Source organism: Hemibagrus wyckioides, linkage group LG05, assembly GCF_019097595.1.
Source record: "Hemibagrus wyckioides isolate EC202008001 linkage group LG05, SWU_Hwy_1.0, whole genome shotgun sequence".
In the NCBI taxonomy this organism is placed as follows: domain Eukaryota; kingdom Metazoa; phylum Chordata; class Actinopteri; order Siluriformes; family Bagridae; genus Hemibagrus; species Hemibagrus wyckioides.
Window position 1 is genome coordinate 25,324,259 of NC_080714.1, and position 20,256 is coordinate 25,344,514.

Here is a 20,256-nt window from a genome sequence, read left to right on the forward strand (position 1 = left end):
TTATTTGTTTGTTCATTTCCTCTGTTCCTTTTATTTAATTTTTTTCTCTATGACTCTTTCTTTCTTTCTTTCTTTCTTTCTTTCTTTCTTTCTTTCTTTCTTTCTTTCTTGCTTTCTTTCTTGCTTTCTTTCTTAATTCTTTAATTTTTTAAAATTCTTTAAAAAAGATATTTTATTAAGCTTTATCTTTCCTTATTTTCCTTTTTTTCTTCATGTCTTAGTTTCTTTCTTTCTTAATTATTTTACATTTATTTTTATATTCAAAATATTTTCTTTAGCTTTACCTTTCTTTATTTGTTTGTTCATTTCCTCTGTTCCTTTTATTTAATTTTTTTCTCTATGACTCTTTCTTTCTTTCTTTCTTTCTTTCTTTCTTCACCCCCCCCCCCCCGTCTTCCATCCTTCCTTCTTTCAACCGTAATTCATTTCCTCACTGTGTATATATTCACACCCAGACATCCTCACACTCAGCAGGAATATCCGTGTCAGTTATCAGTATTTCAAAATATTTTATGCATTTTCATGCTTGTTATTTTTTCCCCTCATGGACGTCAGTAGTAAGCTGCCGCTAATACATCCTGAAGAGAGCGCGAGTGTGTGCTGCAGAGATAGAGGGCAAGTGGAAAATTACTCAAAAGAGACCTTCTTTTTTTTAGAAGAAGAAGAAGAGAAAACTGAGAAAAATGGTGAGAAGGAAGATGGCAAGTCACGAACATGCGGCCTGGAGGAGTTTACCAGACAGCACAAACGTCACTAATTTACAAAATAAACCTGTTCTTAAATTCAGTAATTAAGGCAAAAAAGTTTACACTAACAAACACTAATGTGTGTTCAAGGTACATTATAAAACATTCCGGTTCCGTGTAATTGAAATAAAAAAGTAATGGGCTTTTAAACATCAACATTATTAGCAACTTTTCATGTGCAAGCGTTTCTTTTTTCCTTTTCTTTCTTTTTTTTGGGGGGGTACTTAATTGCCTTTTCACATCCTGTTCCTTTAATTCAGGACCTCTGCATGACACCAATTCAGAGGGATGACACGGAACAGCCACCTTTAAACCCCCACTAATTAGCCCTAAAGATAGAGCGACTGAATGTGCGGAGAAATCATAGAGGTGTGTGTGTGTGTGTGTGTGTGTCTCAGGAGGCGATGATGACCGCTGCTGCTCTCTGCTTTGACTCAAACCTTTATGTAACACAGAAGTGCAGAATCTTTTCACTGTCCTTTTATCTTCCGTTAAACCCAGACACATGAACCTCGGGTTCTAAGGTCAGCGGCAGAGAGGAACATTTATGAGAACATTTCTTCTCCTTTCAAAGGAGCACCGATTATCAAAACCACTCACTGGAGCAATTTCGAAAAATCTGGAAAATCGGATTAGTTCAGAAAGACGCGTCTAAGAGAGTTTGTTTACATTTACGTACAGTATAAGGAGAGATAAACATGTAAGTGGTGATGAGTCACTGAACTGAATTCAATGAAGGAAAGAAACGAAGGAAAGCATCCGAAAAGAAATCCATGACTTTAGACGAATAAAACTAGGACAAAAGTAATGGCACCCTCTAAAAGGAGGATGAGTTTGTGTGCGTCTGTGCTTAGCTGGCTAGATGTAATCACTGAGAAAATATTTTCCTTCCTGCACGATTTGTTCTTGGCCAAGTTTCCTCTATTTTTCACATATACATTCCTGCACCGTGAAATTCTTTTTTTGCATAGCCCATCTTTGGATAGTTGAGGTCAGAGCACAGGGTCAGCCATGATACAGCACCCCTGGAGCAGGAGGGTTGGGGGCCTTGCTCATTTACCCAGCAGGGGCAGCTTGGCAGTGCTGGGGCTTGAACCCTGCTCTTCCAATCAACAACCCAGAGCCTTAACCACTTGAGCTATACCACCACCCTTGTCCACCCTGTCCCAAAGAGCACTGACATGTTGGAATGAACTTCCTCTAGATGTCCGATCAGCTCACTGGCTGTTCACTGGCTGTCTTCAAACGACGGTGAAGAGCTACCTCTTCCTGAAACGCTTAAACTAGAGCTTATTATTTTCCCTGTTTGTTTTATGCTTTAAAAACATTCCTCCCAGTACAGTATTTAGGCTGGTGGTATCCTACGTCTGTGTGAACCAGTGTTGATGTATGCAGTGAAAGGGACTTTAAAGTACTTTTGTACGTCGCTCTGAATAAGGATGTCTACCAAATACCAGAAAAAATACAGTGGAACCTTGGCATATGAATGCCCTCCCTTACAAATTTTTGCCTTAAGAATTGAAATTTTGCAAGAAATTTGCATCGGCATATGAAGCATTTTTGGCATACGAACGAACCGAACCGAACCGAACCGAACCAAAGGTTTGGTTTAGGTTGCGTGTATGTCTGTGAACCCTTCAAATCTTGTTAGCGTCAGTGGAAAGCCAAGCAAAGTGAGTTTACAAAAAAATTTTCAGTCAGTAAAAGCTGTTTGGAAAGAGTCAACCCACGATACCAACGTTGCCTTCGGCATGTGTTCAAAAGCTAGGTGAATTTTCGGGTGTTTTTTGTTGACAGATTGGTGATCTGTTCTATCTGAGCCTTGACATGGAATGCTTGGCTTGGGTCAGTTCTTTGTAAGCAGCCATACAGTTTCCATACGCTTCATATTGGGAATATTGGTCATATTTTTGGAAACAGATTATCTGCATTTACATTATTTCTTATGGGAACATATGTTTTGCAATACACCTTTTCACCTTAAGAACCAATTAAATTCCTCTGTCGAGGTTCTGCTGTAAATGAGAGAGCGAAGGCTAACATGTACGTCTTCCGAGACACGTGAAGCCAAATCGAGCACATCATTTTTAAACTGCTGAAACATGGCAGTGTTTTACACTCTGTGAAAATCTGTACTTTTCTGTATACACAAGCTCCACATACATTAGGCATTGTTGCTGTTATTGACAGCACAGTCTCCGCCCACCCAGAGAGTTTAAGCTGCTGTGTTTAGGCAAAGGCTCTTCAGTTGAGTCCGTTACTGAAGATTTTTTTAAGGTGCTTCTTCCCTGTTTTGCCCTTTTTTTAACTTTACCTTTTAACTTTACCTTGTTTTATCAATACAAACAAACAGGTGAACCAGTGTTGCCAAATCTTTTGTAAATCCGGCTTGAATTTGTAGCATGTTTTGGCCTAAAACATAATAACATGCAATATTATTGTAGGATTAATAACCAATAAAACCGCTAACACAGGAATATTAGTATCTCTCCCTTTCTCTCTCCCTCTCTATTGCTCTATTTTTCTCTCTATCCTTATCTATTTATCAATTAGCTAAAGTGACTGACATCCTGAAGTCACTGCGAAACCCCCCATAACTCGAAACAAGTGAACTCTGAGCCAAGTGGGCGTGGCCAAGTTGAGACGAGACACCAGAAAGCAGTTTGGCAGTTTAAACAGTTCATTGACTTGTTTATTGACCTGGACACGAGTGTTGCTTTACCTGCTACTGCGTCCTATCAGGCTCCATCTTAGTCTCGCCGTTGTGCTTTTCGCTGTTAGTGTGTGACAGACGAGTGGACATGGTGGCCGCCTGAACCACAGCCTTGAAGCTGCGCTTGCGTTTCTGCACGTTCTGCTCCGGGTGGAAGATGATGATGTAGACTTTGGGGATGTAGAGCATGCCCAGCGACACGGAGGCACTCAGGCTCATGGAGACGGTCAGCGTGGTCGTCTGGATGTACATCTGTAAAGGTTATAATCACAATCCACAGGTGAGCACTAAACACCAGGGGTCTGGGGAAAGGGATTGTGGGAAATGTGATCAATCCCACTAGCTATAGAGTAAGGATCTTACCAAATATATTATTCTGAATGAAAAGATTGTTCTAAACATATACAAATACAGAAATAAAGGAGAAATACAAATACAGAAAGGAAGAAGTGTACATTTATTTATTTATTTATTTATTTATTTATTTATTTATTTAAAACATTTATTAGAAAGCATTATGTCTGGAATGGGATCTCAAAGGACTATTTTCTATTTTGTGTCATTTTCTTTCTTTCTTTCTTTCTTTCTTTCTTTCTTTCTTTCTTTCTTTTAGATATATATAATTTTCTTTTTATAATTAATTTCAAATTTTTGTGTAATTTTTTTAAAATTTTAATTCAGCTTCGTCTTCTTTATTTGTTTTTTATTTCTTGTTTTTATTTCTTCATGTAATTTGTTTTCCCTTCTTTTTTCTTTTTCTTTCTTTCTTTCTTTCTTTCTTTCTTTCTTTCTTTCTTTCTTTCTTTCTTTTTTTTATTACACTCTTTCTCTATCTTTCCAGATTTATTTATTCATTTGTTTCTACTATATTCTTTATTTAACTTATTTAGCTTTCTTTTATTTATCTTTTTCTTACATTTTTCATAAACGGAATTTTTATCTTTCTTTCTTTCTTTCTTTCTTTCTTTCTTTCTTTCTTTCTTTCTTTCTTTCTTTCTTTCTTTCTTTCTTTCAGTTACACTTGAACTTTATTCATTTTAGGAGGAAATAGAGCAAAAAAAATGTTTTAGAACAGTGTGAAGAATTTTTGTCCTTGCGTTTTTAAAGCATTGCTATATTGGCAACATTCCAGCAAAACCTAGCAGCTTCCACATGCGTGAGAATCTGATCATGTTCTCTGCTAGACACTAGATGCATTTTAAATGTATCTAAAATCAGGTTCCTGTTTTCTTTCCGTTCCTGCATGTATTTTTAAAACCAAATGCTTTCAATTATTGAACTCAAACTGTTCAAAAAAAAAAAAAAAGTGACGCTACGTGAAAGACCGGAACTAACAGCTTTAATGAATAAATAAAATCCCGAAGCCGATTCCCTCCTGGAGAAATCATGCGTATTTCATTGCGGTGAACAGAAAAGAAGAGCGGGCCTCGGCGGTGGTTCACGTGGCGGAGAGGACATGGAGCGAACAAACGAACGCTCTAGTTCTTCACTCCCATGGTGGCTTCTCTTAGCTTTATTAGGATGGGTGAAGGCATTGTCTCTCCGGCTCCCCCACGCTCGTCTTATCTGCCTCCCACCACAATTAAACCCCTGGCTGCTATGAAGCAGGCCCTTTGTCTCCGTGTCATGGTGTGTCTTCAGGAGATAAAGACAGGAGGGGGTGGTGGGGGTGAGGGGGAGAAGACGTCTTCTTTCCCGCACGTCTCATCTCTTCCTGTGTTTGCACGTTGCCATATGAAAGCTCGCTTCAAAAGGGAAAGTGCTCGAGACGCAACTTTGGCCTGTTATCACGGGCCAGGCAGGTTGCAGGCACATTCTTATTGAAATAACTTCGTTCTGCATAATTTTACTACATAAGGACTTAACTAGGCGCTAAACTGGTGGCCCCTTTTTTACCGCCGAGCCGGAGCTGAATAGGGGAAAGATAGCGTTGTGGTAAATCGGTGGCTGTTCCTCGGAACTAATAATTTCCTGCTGCGTGGTTAAATGCGCTGTACAGTTCCTCGTGGTTTGAACACATGCAGGATGACATAATGAAATGGAGGAAGAAGAATAAGTAAGGGTTTATAGGAGCATAGTGTTTATAGTACTAATCACAGAGGAGATGAAGTGTGTAATGAGTGTAATGAGATTTCTCTCTGCACACACTCTCACAATGAACCTGAGCTCATGACCAATTTGTGCAAATTTGGATAAACGAGGGGCTGAATTTATATAAATGTGGCTGAATGTCTTTTGAAGGGAGCCGTAAGGAAAGATCACTCTCTCGCTCTTTCTCTATCTATCTATCTATCTATCTATCTATCTATCTATCTATCTATCTATCTATCTGTCTATCTATCCTACAAATGTGTTTATTTTAGGGGAAAACAATGAGAAGTGAAGAATTTTTGTCTTTTTTTTGTTTAATTCTTTTAGTTTCTTCTCTCTCTCTCTCTCTCTCTCTCTCTTGTCTCTATCTATCTATCTATCTATCTATCTATCTATCTATCTATCTATCTATCTATCTATCTATCTAGCTAGTTAGGCTAAAATTTTCTTTATTTTTGGGACATAAAGCAAGAAATATTTCAAAACCATGTAAAGTAAAGAATTTAGTTTCCTTCTCTCTCTCTCTCTCTCTCTCTCTCTCTTGTCTCTATCTCTCTTCTCTCTATCTCTCTCTCTACTCTCTAGTTTGCTTATTTTTGGAGAAATAAAGCAATAAATGTTTTAAAACAATGTGAAGTGAAGAATTCTTTTTTTTACTCTTTTAGTCTCTCTCTCTCTGTCTCTCTCTTTAAAATCTATCTATCAATAAAAACAAACCTTTATATATAGTAATTCATTATTTAATGCTTATTGTCCTCCTAAAAGTGAAATATTCATGAGAAGTGAGTGATGTAAATAGAGTGATGTAAATGTAACAGTAAGAAGTCTTCTTTGTGCTACTGATAAACACTTTACTGTCAGTACATGTGGCTAATAACTGACGATGTTCCTATAAGAGAAGCCTTAAGAGTCATGGTTATTTCTTTAATGAGCTTTTAGAGGAAAGCTGTCCTATGAAAAATATACTAAATGGACACAATATAAAGAAAGTAACTTGGCTGATCTGCTACACTTTCGCAAATTTTGTAGTGAGTCAGTCCTTCTCTAATATGTAACATATTAACTAGATATCGCCAAAACCCGCCAGCTCTTACCTTCTCCGTGGACTGCGCCGTGCCGAAGAAGATGGGCACGAAGGCCAGCCACACGATGCAGGTGGTGTACATGGTGAAGCCGATGGGCTTGGCTTCGTTGAAGGTCTCGGGGACGCCTCGGCTTTTGACGGCGTAAACTGTGCACGTCACCATGAGCAAGATGCTGTAGCTCAGGCAGCAGATCAGCGACAGGTCCGACATGTCACACTTCAGGATGCCACGTGCCAGCTCGGGGTTGGGCGGCCGCAGCTCTTCGTAGTCCACAATGGTGTGGGGTGGTACCACACCGAACCAGATGAACACTCCGATTACCTGCACAGAGAGAGAGAGAGGTCAGCTATTGGGGGAGAGTCACCTAACTGGGGGAGAGTCACTTATTCATAAGAGTCAACTAATTGGGGAGAGTTACCTTTTGGGGGAGAGTCACCTGTTGGAGGAGAGTCACCTATTGGGAGATTCACCTAATTTGGGGAGAGTCACCTATAGGGGAAGAGTCACTTAATTGGGGGAGAGTAACCTATTCAGTAACCTATTCATCTATTGTGGAGAGTCACTTAACAGGGGAAGAGTCACAAGAGTATTGCGAGAGAGTTACCTAATTTAGGGAAAGTCATCTAATTGGGAGAGACTTGCCTATTGGGGGAGAGTCACCTATTAAGAGAGTCACCTATTGTGAGAGAGTCACTTAATTGGGGGGGGTCACCTATTAAAAGAGCCACCTATTGTGGGAGAGTCACCTGTTAAGAGAGTCACCTAATTGGGGGAGAGTCACCTAATTTGGAAGAGTCACCTAATTGGGGAGAGTCACCTATTAGGGGAGAATCACTTAATTGGGGGAGAATCACCTATTGGGAAGAGTAACTTAATTTTGTGAGAGTCACCTAATTGGGGAGAGTCACCTATTAGGGGAGAGTCACCTGTGGTGAGAGAGTCACCTGTTGGGGGAGAGTCACCTATTGCAGGAGAGTCACCTAATTGGGGGAGACTCACCTATTTGGTTAAAGTCACCTATTGGGGGAGAGTCACTTAATTTGGATTGCTCAATCCTCAGGTCCTTTTAAAGACACTGTTTAAACCCCGTAGCATTATTTTCTTTAAAATCCGGCTCCTCGTAGACGTCGTAGCTCCTAATCTTGATATTTTCCCAGCGCACAGTTTGCAGTCTGCCTCACTTTGATTGCCGTCATTAATCATGAAAACCATCCAGATCCCTGTCATTTTCTATCGTCTGTTCATCTATGCTGCATTAGTGCACTCGGCTTACTTCGGATAAGATCTGATGTTGGTATCAGGACATTTTTACAACTAGATGTTCTACTACACGAGCAGGTTATCAGACGGGTACACGGTGCCATCTATATTGTTGCACAGTAGGGAGAAGAGCTTGTAGCAGATAACACACATGACCTAAAAGGCAATCTCAAATCACGTCTCAAATCTGTACCTGAGAAGTCGTGATGAATTGGTAACGTGATCCGGAACGGTAAATTACTTACAATAAAAGCGTCACATAAGTGAATGTAAATGTAAAGCGAGTCTTAAGAGGGAGTGGAGATGAAGACGGGTGCCAATATATATATATATATATATATATATATATATATATATATATATATATATATAGTCAGGCTGAATTAAAATGTAATTATACACACACAGGACTATGAGAACTTTATGATCATTAGAAATGGACTGAAATAGATCACCCTCGGTTTCATTTGAATGGATTTGTGAGTCCTTGAGTTCAAACGCCAGGCTTCTTTTGTGGAGTGGAAAACGCTGGAAAGCAGCATCCTGTTAAAGAAGCGTACAAGATAATTGTCGTAAGTATCCCCATTCACGATTAATAAGCTTTAATTTGCGGTTCTAAAATGACCCTCCTACCAAGAAGTAGACAGAACAAACTGCAGGAAACGGTGTTCTGGTGTATTTATCCTGAAGCACAGTGCTTCATTTGAATACAGCAGCTGGACTGGTGGAAGAACACAAAGACGAGCCCGTCCTCCCCACCTGTTCGTCGCGGGAACTCGCTGGAGCTTAATCTCGTCTGCTAATGCAAAAAAAACTTCCAGAAGAAAGTTTCAGGTCATGGAAGGGGAACGCAGACGCAGACATGAAGACAGATGCTGCTGTCATGAAGCTCAGCAGAATGGCAGCGCGATCATTTAGACTCGCTGACACCTCCGCCATCATGAGGCAGGAAGGCAGGGCTAAAAAATATCCCGCTGTCAATCAATCCGGCACCAGGAGGACGGATAAGCTCTTCTCCCCCGCATCTCTGTTCCACTGAGTCATGCACATCTCGTTCACACTAAGCTCACAACCACAATAGCTTTATTCAGATTTCTAGCTGTAAACGTGTGCATCAGCATCCTGTAACTTTTTGAGGTGGCACAGAAAAAAGGAAGACGCGTGGGCTGCTTGTCCTCTGTCTCAGCGTGTTAGTCACAAGCCAGCAGCTGGAATTGAATATGAATTTGCTGTGGATGCGTATCAGTGAGCTGGTCTGTGTAAGATTGAGCACTCAAACTGATGAGATGTGCAGACAGCTTAGCATCAGAAACCAACAGCGTGCCAGTCTGTGTCTCTCAGGATCCTGATCCGAAATAAAGCAGCGTTTTTTTTTGGAGATGATGAAGATCAGCTGCTTTTGTTTTTCTCCGATTACTATTTTTTTTTAACTGTATGAAGCGGTTTTACTCACGGCTACTTATTCTGTTCTTTCTCTTAAAGCACTGTCATGAGGAAGACTCAGAGATGCCACCACAGGTATGGGAAAGTATGGGCAAAAGTATGGGAACAGTCACAAAATTAGGGATAGACAAAAGTATTGGGACAGTCACTGAAAACCCCCAAAGGAAAAAAATTAATGACAAAAGCATTGAGAACAGGGACACCATGCAAAGGTCAACAGGAAATTCAGAAGTCAGGACATCAGCTTAGTAACGTTTACATTTATGCCACTGGCCAGATGCCGTTCTCCAGAGAGACTTACGTTTTAGCTCATTTCATACAAGTGCACACTTGATGGTTAAGGGCCTTGCACAGGTTCCTTAGACCTGGGATGCGAACTCACAACCTGCTAATCAATAATCCACCACCTTAACCACTGAGCTACCACTTCCCTCAGAAAAGTCACAGACCAGGTACTGAGATCGAAAGGCAAACAAAATGCACTAAGAGCGTTCCTTGTTGGAAACAGGTTGAAACATTGTTAAAGTCTGGTTACAGAGAAGGTGGGAGTGCTGGTGGTTGCTGGGAGTTGGAGTCCCAGTTGGAGTGGCAGCCATGTTTGTCACTGAGCCCGTGATAATAAGTGACATGTCAAGTTCAATGCAAAAAAAAAAAAATCTTGCCAGGTAGCAGTATCTTAAAAATATGATGTGCTAATCAGACCAGAGAGAGTAAATAAAAATGAAAAATCTATGACATATCTCTGTGAAAATGAAAACTCTCCTTTTTCTCTAGACCCTGTAGCTAGTCTCTGCATTCATCTAAACATTTTACCCACATCCTGCTACAGATCCTGCCGAGCTGGTTCAGATTTAGAAAGCCAAAATGATTAAACATCAGGTCCAAACATCTGGATCACATCTGCCAGTTGATGACCTTTGCCCTTGTTATAAAGTAACTACAGTCAAGGCAGTGACAAAGCCATGTGGTTACATGAACATGAGGAATAAAGTTCTCCTACATCTATCTAAAGTAGGTCTGGACCCAGTGAAACATCCTGGGAGAGGAAATGCTTAACCCCGGCGTATATCATTAGAATTTCCACTTTCTCTGAATGTACTGGGCTCACTAATGAGATGTTTGAGGTGATCTTCTTGATCTTCTGTGATGTCTTCTCTGTGAAGTCTCTGGTCCTTATCACTTGCACAGAATCTTTATGCAGCCAGATGTGTTTGTATGCATCACATCAACTGTGTCTGTTACTCCATTATCCAGAGTCCTACTGCCAAATAACACATTTTTATCACCAAATACATCACCTGATCTGTTATCTCGCTGCCACTACCGAGTCCTCTCCTCCTTTCACTCACATACACTGGTACTACTCTGGGTTTTACCGTTGCCTATTCGGGCCCATTTCCTGATTACTTGTCCCTTTGGAGGTCTATGACAGGGCTCTTAAATCTCGTTCGCAAAGGTTCGGTGTAGCTGCGGGCTTTAAAAGCAGCATGGCTTGATATCTGATTGGAGACGAGCTGATTAAACAAGTGGTATCAGGTGTGTCTCCTGCCTGTTTGGAATGAAAGCCTGCAGCCACATTGACACTTTGTGGATGAGATTGAATCCCCTAGTCTCTGACTTCCACTGGTCTACGCTATTCGGTAAAATTGCATTAAATGCATGCTGACACGTTCCACTCGTTTCTCTCTGTCTCTGTGTCCCGTAAAGGAAACTTACACTAACACTCGAGACTCCATCCAAAAAATAAACATCATCTTACTGACTGTTATACCGACACTCGAGACTCTTCACAAGTCCCACACTCGAGACTGGTGGCTTCATCGCATCAGCATTTTTCTTGAATGAAATTTAGTTTGTTTATTTGGATGAACAGAAACATCTCTATCTATCTATCTATCTATCTATCTATCTATCTATCTATCTATCTATCTATCTATCTATCTATCTATCTATCTATCTATCTATCTATCTATCATAATTCAGTGTTCTTAGTAAAGTCCAACACAGCTACATTGGCTGTACTTTCTGGATGTGCCCCTCATGCTACACGTGTGGTGTGGAAACTAACAATGCCATCAGCAGTTAAAACATACACGAAGGTTAAGTTACTTCCTGTTAAAATGCGGGGTCTCGGGGTTCGCTACAGCGCTGCACTTCCTGGTTTGCATGACAGCTTTCACGTTACCAAGTTCTGATAAACACCCTGCTCTGTTTCAGACTAAGCTTTACACCGTTTATCCTTGATCCCTGATTGCAGAAACCTTCAACAGGCTAATCCTGCTCGTTTTCTGTCTCACGTTCATGTCAAGGAACAGATACAGTTCCATTTCAATCCATGAGTCAATCTGAATAACGGAACAGAAGGGCAGACGCTCTAAAAGCGTTTTTACCAGTTGCTCTGGATCGCATCGCTTCACTGCCAGCCCATTAGAAAGGAAAAAAAAGCACAAGTAAACCAAAGAACGCAATCTCCCAGCCTGATTAAATAGCCTATTATCCTGATAGCCTCGATTTATGTTCTATGTCACAACGTCATTATTCGTTGAATCATCTTCAGCGAGCGCTGTTTCGCCGTTCGTACTTCGGTAACCAGAGCTCAGGATCGAAACAAAGACCCTGGAGCTGGAAAGTGCAACCGCTGTGCCACTGAATTCATTAGTGTGGGGTTAAATAAATTCATGATGCAGGGATACGGTCACAGCAGTACGCATGACACAAATATCGGCATTGTGTTTTATTCGATGTTAACTGAATGCCTCAGTATTATTACACCTGGTAGGACTGGACTGATATATATATATATATTATAAAATAAAGATCTTCAGAAAGTGTTGGAGAATCACCTTTAGTCAGATCAGTTCAGCTTTAGTCAGATAATGTTTATTTGTTTCTGACTTGGTGTAAAAAATCTGTGACTGTAGAGTAAAAGTACCTCCATGTATTTGATCTATCAACTCAGACAAATAAAGTACTGTAAACGTTAATCCAATAAACATCAGGATACGATTTCATCCAAGCCACTTAATGATAATCAGTGAGATTTTGTCAAGTCTGTGGTTTAAGATCTATCTATCTATCTATCTATCTATCTATCTATCTATCTATCTATCTATCTATCTATCTATCTATCTATCTATCTATCTATCTATCTATCTATCTATCTATTTGTCTCACCTATCCTCTTCTCTCTCTCTCTCTCTCTCTCTCTCTCTATCTATCTATCTATCCATTCACGTCACACATGCTTATGAAGAGCAAAATGACTCACTGTATTTTTTATTATCTCTGTACTATTATTGAGTCTACAGTATCTATCTATCTATCTATCTATCTATCTATCTATCTATCTATCTATCTATCTATCTATCTATCTATCTATCTATCTATCTACTTATCTACCTATCTATCTGTCTCATCTACCCTCTTTAATCTTCTCTCTCTCTCTCTCTCTCTCTCTCTCTCTCTCTCTCTCTCTCTTTCTCCTGTGTCCCCCGGCGTTCCCCCGCCCCTCATGCTACACGTGTGGTGTGGAAAATATCGATGCCATAAGCGGTTAAAACATACATGAAGGTTAATTTATTTCCTGGTTAAATGTGAAGGCTAATTTACTTTTTTATTAAATAGCAAATAAACAGAGATTTCTTTGAATTTTGAAGAATTTTTAAGAAGGAAAAAAAAAAACAGCACAGAAAGTGTAATAGTTTTCAATTTAAGCAAACGTGTGACATGGACCATGTCTCCTGCTCTGTACAAAAGGTCAAATTTTCTCATGTCTGATCTCTTCCACTGCAGCAAGCGTTCAGACGACACTCCGGTGGATTTGATCTAACACGGATCATCAGGTTTCACACAAACTTGTGGAGTCTGTGCCAGCTCGAGCAAATGAACACAAATAGGGGACGAACCAAATGCTGAAAACTCTGAAAATTTATGTAAATACTTTACCAGAATGCCGGTGCTTCATTCTGGCAGCAGAAAGTAAATCGACTTATCAGACATTTCCAATCAGTGCAAACAAATGAATTATTTTCTGGCTGTGAGTCTGATATAAAATGAGTCAGGACTCTGTTGGCTTTCAGTGTGTTTCAGACGTGTTTTTCCCTCTGTTGGATAACCTTACGCAGAATTTAAGTGGTTGAAGATAAACTTTAAATTTTAGCTGCTTTTTAGATGAACAAGCACTTGGGGCGTCTCAGAGAGCAGAAATGGGTTTGATATCAACATTTACTTTGAAGAAACAAGCAATTGTGTGGGGGAAAAAGGTTCCTTGGAAGATGTTTATGAATATTTTGTGCCTTGTAGGTTAGCTAAAAACAAAAATCCTGAACGTTTACTTTCATATGAGCTTCATATTAAGCACCACTGTGGAGTGGGACATGACAAAGACATTCAATGCTGAACATGGACACAACAAAACAAGAGAAATTTCTTACAGCACAGTGAAATCCTTCTATCACATAGCCCACCTTTGGAAGTTGTGGTCAGAGAACAGGGTCAGCCATGATACAGCACCCCTGAAACAGGGAGGGTTGAGGGCTTTGCTCAGGGGCCCAATAGTGGCAGCTTGGCAGTGCTGAGGCTTGAACCCCTGACCTTCCAATCAACAACCAGAGCCTTAAGCCCATGAGCCACCACTACCCCATTAACAAGGAAAACCAGATGCCAAACAGAACCATTTTCACTGGTGGTCTCAGACCTCTCTGTATATCTGATTAATGATCAGATTCGTCCTAGTTTCAGCAATGAAAAAAAGCTTTAAGTCTGATATATGTGACAATAAATCTTTTGAGAAAAAGTCAGCATGCCTAAAATGAGGTTGTAGTACAAAACTCTCCTCTGAAGAAAAGGAGACCTGAAAAGCATACTTCTGGAAGCAAGAAATCTAAGCTGCAACCCTTCAGGATTTATAATAATATATAATATTTTATTTTCTAAGCTGCATGAGATCAGTAATGAATTTGTTTTGTCTCACCTGAAAAGAGACGAGGATGAAGGTAATAACAAGCTGCGATGTCGGGCTGATGAACCTCGGCGGCGTCACCGACTTCTTGCCCTGTTCGAAGATGCGGTAGATGCGGTTGGTTTTGGTCAGCATGGCCGAGTAGGTGATGCACATCCCGAGGCCGAGCAGCAGCCTACGTAAAGCACACACCGCCGTGTTCGGCTCGGCGATCATCAGGAAGGTGATGAGGTAGATCAGGAAGATGCCCGTCAGCAGCACATAGCTCAGCTCACGTCCTGAAGCCCTCACGATGGGCGTGTCGTTAAAGCGCACGAAGATTATCACTACAGAGAGAGTGGCCGCGATGCCCAGGATGGCCAGGAACATGGGCACGACCGCCCAGGGCGAGTGCCAGTCCAGCTTGATGATGGGTGTGGGTACGCAGAAGGTGTGGTTCACCGTGGGCCTCATGTCGAACGGACACATTTCGCATGCCAACTCGCCCAACTGGTACTGGTAGCCGTCGCAGAGCTCGCAGTGCCAGCAGCACGGTACGCCTTTCACCATTTTCTTCCTCTCACCTGGCTGGCACGGGAAGCTGCACACGGATGGAGGGATGAAATGCTCGCCTCCGGACCACTGCATCTCCTCAACCTGAGGATTAACATATAATTATTTTTAATTTATATATATCTTAGTTCTAATATAGAATGAGCAGTACTTCATGCTGTGCTTTAATACAATATTTCCATGGTATAACACAATAGTAACATGTTATAACACAATAATAACACGTTATAATATATTAATAACATGTCATAACACAACAAATCAATATACAATAATCAGAGTCGATTATTTTCTGGTAACAGCAAGTGCTTTACTCCTCTGAGAATTTTTTTTATTTTGTGAAGAACAACCTTCATTCGTTTATAGCTGTTTATTGAACTTTTTTGCTTACTTTCTAGCAGCTATAAACAATCTTTCCCTCACTTTTTTTTCTCTCTTTTGAAGTTGAAAAGACAGAAACCGAAAAAGAAATCGAGCTCCTGAAGATGTAAAAGCGTAAAGTCTTTAGTAAATCCTGCTCAAAATGATAACATTGTGTTGTGATTATTCTTCTCAAACAGCACAATAGTTAGTGTTTCATCATCATCATCATCATCATCACCACCACACGTGTATCATTCCTTGCTGAAGACTGTGACATGTTGTATTAATTAAATTAAACCAGGTCACATGATTCTAATTATACTCTAATTATATATTATTAGTCATTTTAAATTGTTGATTATCTCCTTATCACGATCTTATCTAACTCCCGCATCCTCAGAGAGGTTCGTTTCCCAAAACACAAACACGTGGACCATAAACATGGCCACTCTGGACTCCACTTCCCTTAACCCATAAGAACTCACATTCACACTAGCACACTTTTAATCATGTAGACTTATTACAAATCCCGCCAGTGACTATAATAAGGAAGGAAACACTCAGACGTCACCGAGCCATAAGATCTTTTTGCTTCTCTGGATTTACTTCTGCAATTCCTCTAAACATCTACCTGCTTTTATGGCATTCAGCAGACACCATTATCCAGAGGAACTTATCTTATTTACATAACAGAGCAGATTGCAGGTCTTGCTCAAGGGCTCAGGTATGGCATTTTGGTAGTCCTGGGGTTTGAACTCACTCTTCTAATCAGCATCAATTCCTACATCTTAACCACTGAGCTGCCACTTACCCTGGCTAATGATTTTTTGATGCTATCCATCACATTTGCCTCCTTTTTTCTCCTTCTTCATCTGACTATCACGTCTAATCTTCCTCTCGCATCAATCTCTGAGTCGTACGATCCTGTATGAACATGATCGACACTCTGTTTGACTTTTCTGGTTTAAACGCTGTTCATTTAACGAATTATGGTACGATCTGAATGCTGTTAATGTCATAAATTATCACGCAGTACGTATGAATTATAAAGTATAATTCACTGTGTATTTCTTTTCCGAGACTCCTCTCAACATTTCCCCTTGTCACCATTGCCTGTGGCTTGTTAATTATAGGTCTGGCATTGGATTTATTTAATTTTTTCATGCTGCGGTACCTCATACAGTGTGTATGCGTGATGCATTGTAATGGTCTGACCTCGTGATCAGACTTGCATACATAAAGACACAGAAATAGGAAGAGTAAGATTATCTGTTCTAGATAATGCAGGATAATTCGAGGTATGTATTTTGGAGTTGAACTTGGAGCAGAATATTTCAGGATTATTATTATTATTATTATTATTATTATTATTATTATAAAACAGGAACTGGACCCACGTTAATTCGGAGGTGGTTCGTCCACTGGCCGATGACTTTGTATCCCGGGCTGCTTGTGTTGCTGAACTGATACTGAAAGATGTCGTAGCGGCCCGGAGCGTCACCGTTCTCATTGAAAAGGACGCTAGTGCCGGCGCTGCCTGTAACACGACACCAGAAAAAGAAAACAATTCAAAAAGATCATTCATATTTCATGTGCTTTCCACAGATAAACAGCTAAGTGTCATATCCTCCGAAAAACAACAGTCCCAGGGAAAAATGTTGCAGCAACGTCAACGAAAAAAAATGAAAAACAAAAAAAAATATGAAACAAAAAAAACCCATCCGTCTTAGCGTGAGGTTATTTAATAATTTTACTTTATAGTTTGACATTTCAGAACAATCCGCTTGTGTTTATGAAGTCGTGTTATTTTCACTCTGTTGTATGACATTTCGTAATAAATAATCAGCAAAGAAATCGTGTTTATCAAGTCAACATTTTCATATAAAAAGGAAGCAAGATGATAAATTAGGACAGGAAAACAGACGAGTCTAATAGATTTGCAAGCAGATGTTTTCACCCTCTCTGTTAATAAAGCCTTGGCCTCCTTCCACTGGGAGGATTTTAATGTAAAAATAAATACATGCATGTGGCTTCTGCGGGATCTGCTACACACTGAACATCGACGTTCTGGCTCAAGCATGTGGTCCAAATATTTATGAATATGAATGTCCTCCCTTATGAATTTTCGCATTAAGAATTGAAATTTTGCAAGAAATTTGCATTGGCATATGAAGCATTTTCAGCATACATATGAAGCAAACCAAACTGAATGCCGGCCACGTCCAGGCGCTGTTCAAAACTTGTTTGTGTCAGCGTAAAGCCAAGCGAAGCTAACCGAAACGAGTTTATGAATTTTTTTTCAGTCAGCGATAGCTGTTTCAAGAGTCAACCTACGATACAAACATTGTCTTCGGCATACCTTCAAAAGCTAGGTGAATTTTTGTGCGTTTTTTTGTTGACAGATTGGTGGTGTGGGTGCTCTGTTCTATTTTTAGCCCAAGCTTGGTGGCACGACTTCCTGTGACGACCCTTGACATGGAATGCTTGGCTTGGGTCAGTTCTTTGTAAGCAGCCGTACAGTTTACATACGCTTCGTATTGGTAACATTGGTCATATTTTCGGTTTGCTGCAATAGATCATCTGCATTTACGTTATCTCTTATGGGAAAATTTGTTTCGCAATACAAATTTTCGCCTTAAGAACTCCAGGACGAATTCAATTCCTATGCAGAGGTTCTACTGTACTGCAACGAAATCAATGAAACTTTCACTCGACTGCTGTGCATGAGACGTGTTACACCAAGGTATTTTAAAATGAAGCTAACTTATATATTTTATATATAATGTGCTATTTAAACAAGATTGATGTGTAATAAATAATCTCATCTATTTTTATCATTCCATCCATAAAATTTCTTCTCTCAGGATTGCAGGTCTTTTATAAAAACACAAGAAATCTCTGGATTCTCTGTATTTTGTTACTCTACCCCTGTACCAGGCCGGAATTGTGTTTGTGGAGAAGAGGAGAAAGTTTAAGAGCACATTAAAGATGTATAATATAAACTTTTTTTGTTAAAAATTATTTATTACAATCTTTTTTTCAAATAGTGTAGTGGGAAAGGTCAGCTTGGTTACAAGATGTTGCGGCAAATAACATCATGTTCTGTAGTACAGGGTTACAGGGAGCTGGGGTCTATCCCAGGGGACTCGGGGTACAAGGTGGCATGGGACACCGATTTAGAGATGCTGATCAGTCTACAGAACACGTCTTTGGCTTGGAGGAGGAAACTGAAGTAACCAAATGAAACCACTACACAACTTTGTTTTGGGTTCACTTTTTGAGAAGTCCAGTTCATGCTGTCTATCTGCTACTTCAAGCTGATATCGGGAAAAAATAGTGCCAAAAGAACCACACAGAGTCAGGGTTCTGGTTCTGGAGATTATCGAGACAGACAGGGAGTATTAATTTATACAATTTGTGTTCATTAATGAACAGTGTGTCAGAAATGATTCAAGACCTTCTGACCAATCAGATTCAAGAGTTTGATATAATTCAGAGTCAACTCTCGACTCTCTGTTTGATTGCTGCACCTTCTCTGAACAACACTATATATAAGAATTTAAAATGAAAATGAAGTAGAAATCAGGGACCAGGGAAACCACAAACCTCTCCATCTCGTGTCAGAACTGAATCAAGACCTTCTGACCAATCAGATTTGAGAATTTGATAGCAGTTTTAACTGTTAAGTTTCCGTCTGGATGCTGCATATTTTATAAAGAACATTTTATTATACTTTTATTGTAACATTTAATGTTCTGGAACGTTCTGTAGCAGGTTAGTTCATGTAATCACTTACGCTATTGCAGCTAGAAACGTTTGTCAAGTTACTAGGGAAACCTCAAACCTCTCCATCTCATGTCAGAACTGAATCAAGACCTACTGACCAAGCAGATTTGAGAATGTGATATAATTCAGGTTCTAAATCTGGAGTCAGTCCCGCCTCTGTTTGGGTGGTGCGCTTTCTAAAATAACACAAACCCAATTTTTTATTTTCTCTCACTTGACCTTTAAAATAGACATCTAAAACCGTATAATTAATTGACTTCTCTGCAAACACGATTCCCCACAAACCCAAAAGCTCACACTCCTCCTCCATCGCAGTCACATTAAGAAGCGCTAAGCGTGAGGGAGTCCCCTCTTTTTCCCTTTCTCTCCAAATCCACTGAGCTTTCCGTGTTCTCTCACTTCTTCCTCACACACCAGCTGCGGTATATGAAGGACCCATTCATGCATACTTTAACCTGATAAATGTTGCATACACAGTACACAGTCTATTCCGGGGTGACTACATGTGAAAAAAACGCACACACAGACACACAGACACACACAAAACTAAGCAGGAAAGAGGGCTCTGCATGAAGATTTTTTCACTACGTTGCCTTCTACTACGCTGATTGACCCAAACGAACGATCGACTCGTTGACATCAATTATTTTGTGATAAATTGACACCGAAGATTTGCCATTCCTGATCGTCTTGCTAAGCAGCTTCAGTCACCGCTGAAAGAACAGCAGTTTTCTTTAAGCCTCATTTGAAGTCTTAGGATAAAAATAGGGACTCCTTATGGGGTTTTTTCCCCTCTCCTGAAATAATGTATGTTCCTCGTTTGGATGCTCAAGGCTTTAAGTCACAAGAGATGGAGAGCGAGTTTCCTTTTTCCTACGGTCAAAAAACCTTAATGGACAATTCCTTTAGAAATCCAGGGCCAAGTGCAGCTGGAGAAATAACGTTTTATAAATGCTAGGGGGGGTCTGAGACGAGTCTGGCTGAATTGTAGAGGGGAAAAATGAAGAACAGAAGAAAAAAAGAGCGAAAGAAAGAAAGAGATGCTGTGGTTATGAAGAGTGCAGCTTTTCAGCAGCCTCAATACAGCAGTGTTACTCACTCAGGTGAAGCTGTACTGCAGGGCAGAGGGGTATTTACAAAAGTCTACGCTATACACAGTACAACGCAACCTCCTGACCTTCAGCTGAGCCGACGCTGTGTTCCAAACACCGAAATACTTTAGAGTTCTTATGAAAAGGTAGTGCTGACTATCTATAT

The 20,256-nt window shown here is 40.1% G+C and overlaps 1 protein-coding gene across 1 annotated transcript in view; it reads right to left on the reverse strand.

The window, feature by feature from the left end:
* The window catches only part of grm6a (glutamate receptor, metabotropic 6a), an 87,000-nt gene that overhangs the window by 8,929 nt on the left and 57,815 nt on the right, over positions 1-20,256 (reverse strand). The window contains exons 8-11 of the mRNA XM_058388770.1: positions 16,611-16,750; positions 14,311-14,934; positions 6,645-6,956; positions 3,469-3,711 (exon numbers count right to left, since the gene is read on the reverse strand). Of these exons, the coding sequence (XP_058244753.1) occupies positions 3,472-3,711; positions 6,645-6,956; positions 14,311-14,934; positions 16,611-16,750 (1,316 nt within the window). The 3' untranslated portion in view covers positions 3,469-3,471. The remainder of the gene's footprint in view (positions 1-3,468; positions 3,712-6,644; positions 6,957-14,310; positions 14,935-16,610; positions 16,751-20,256) is intronic.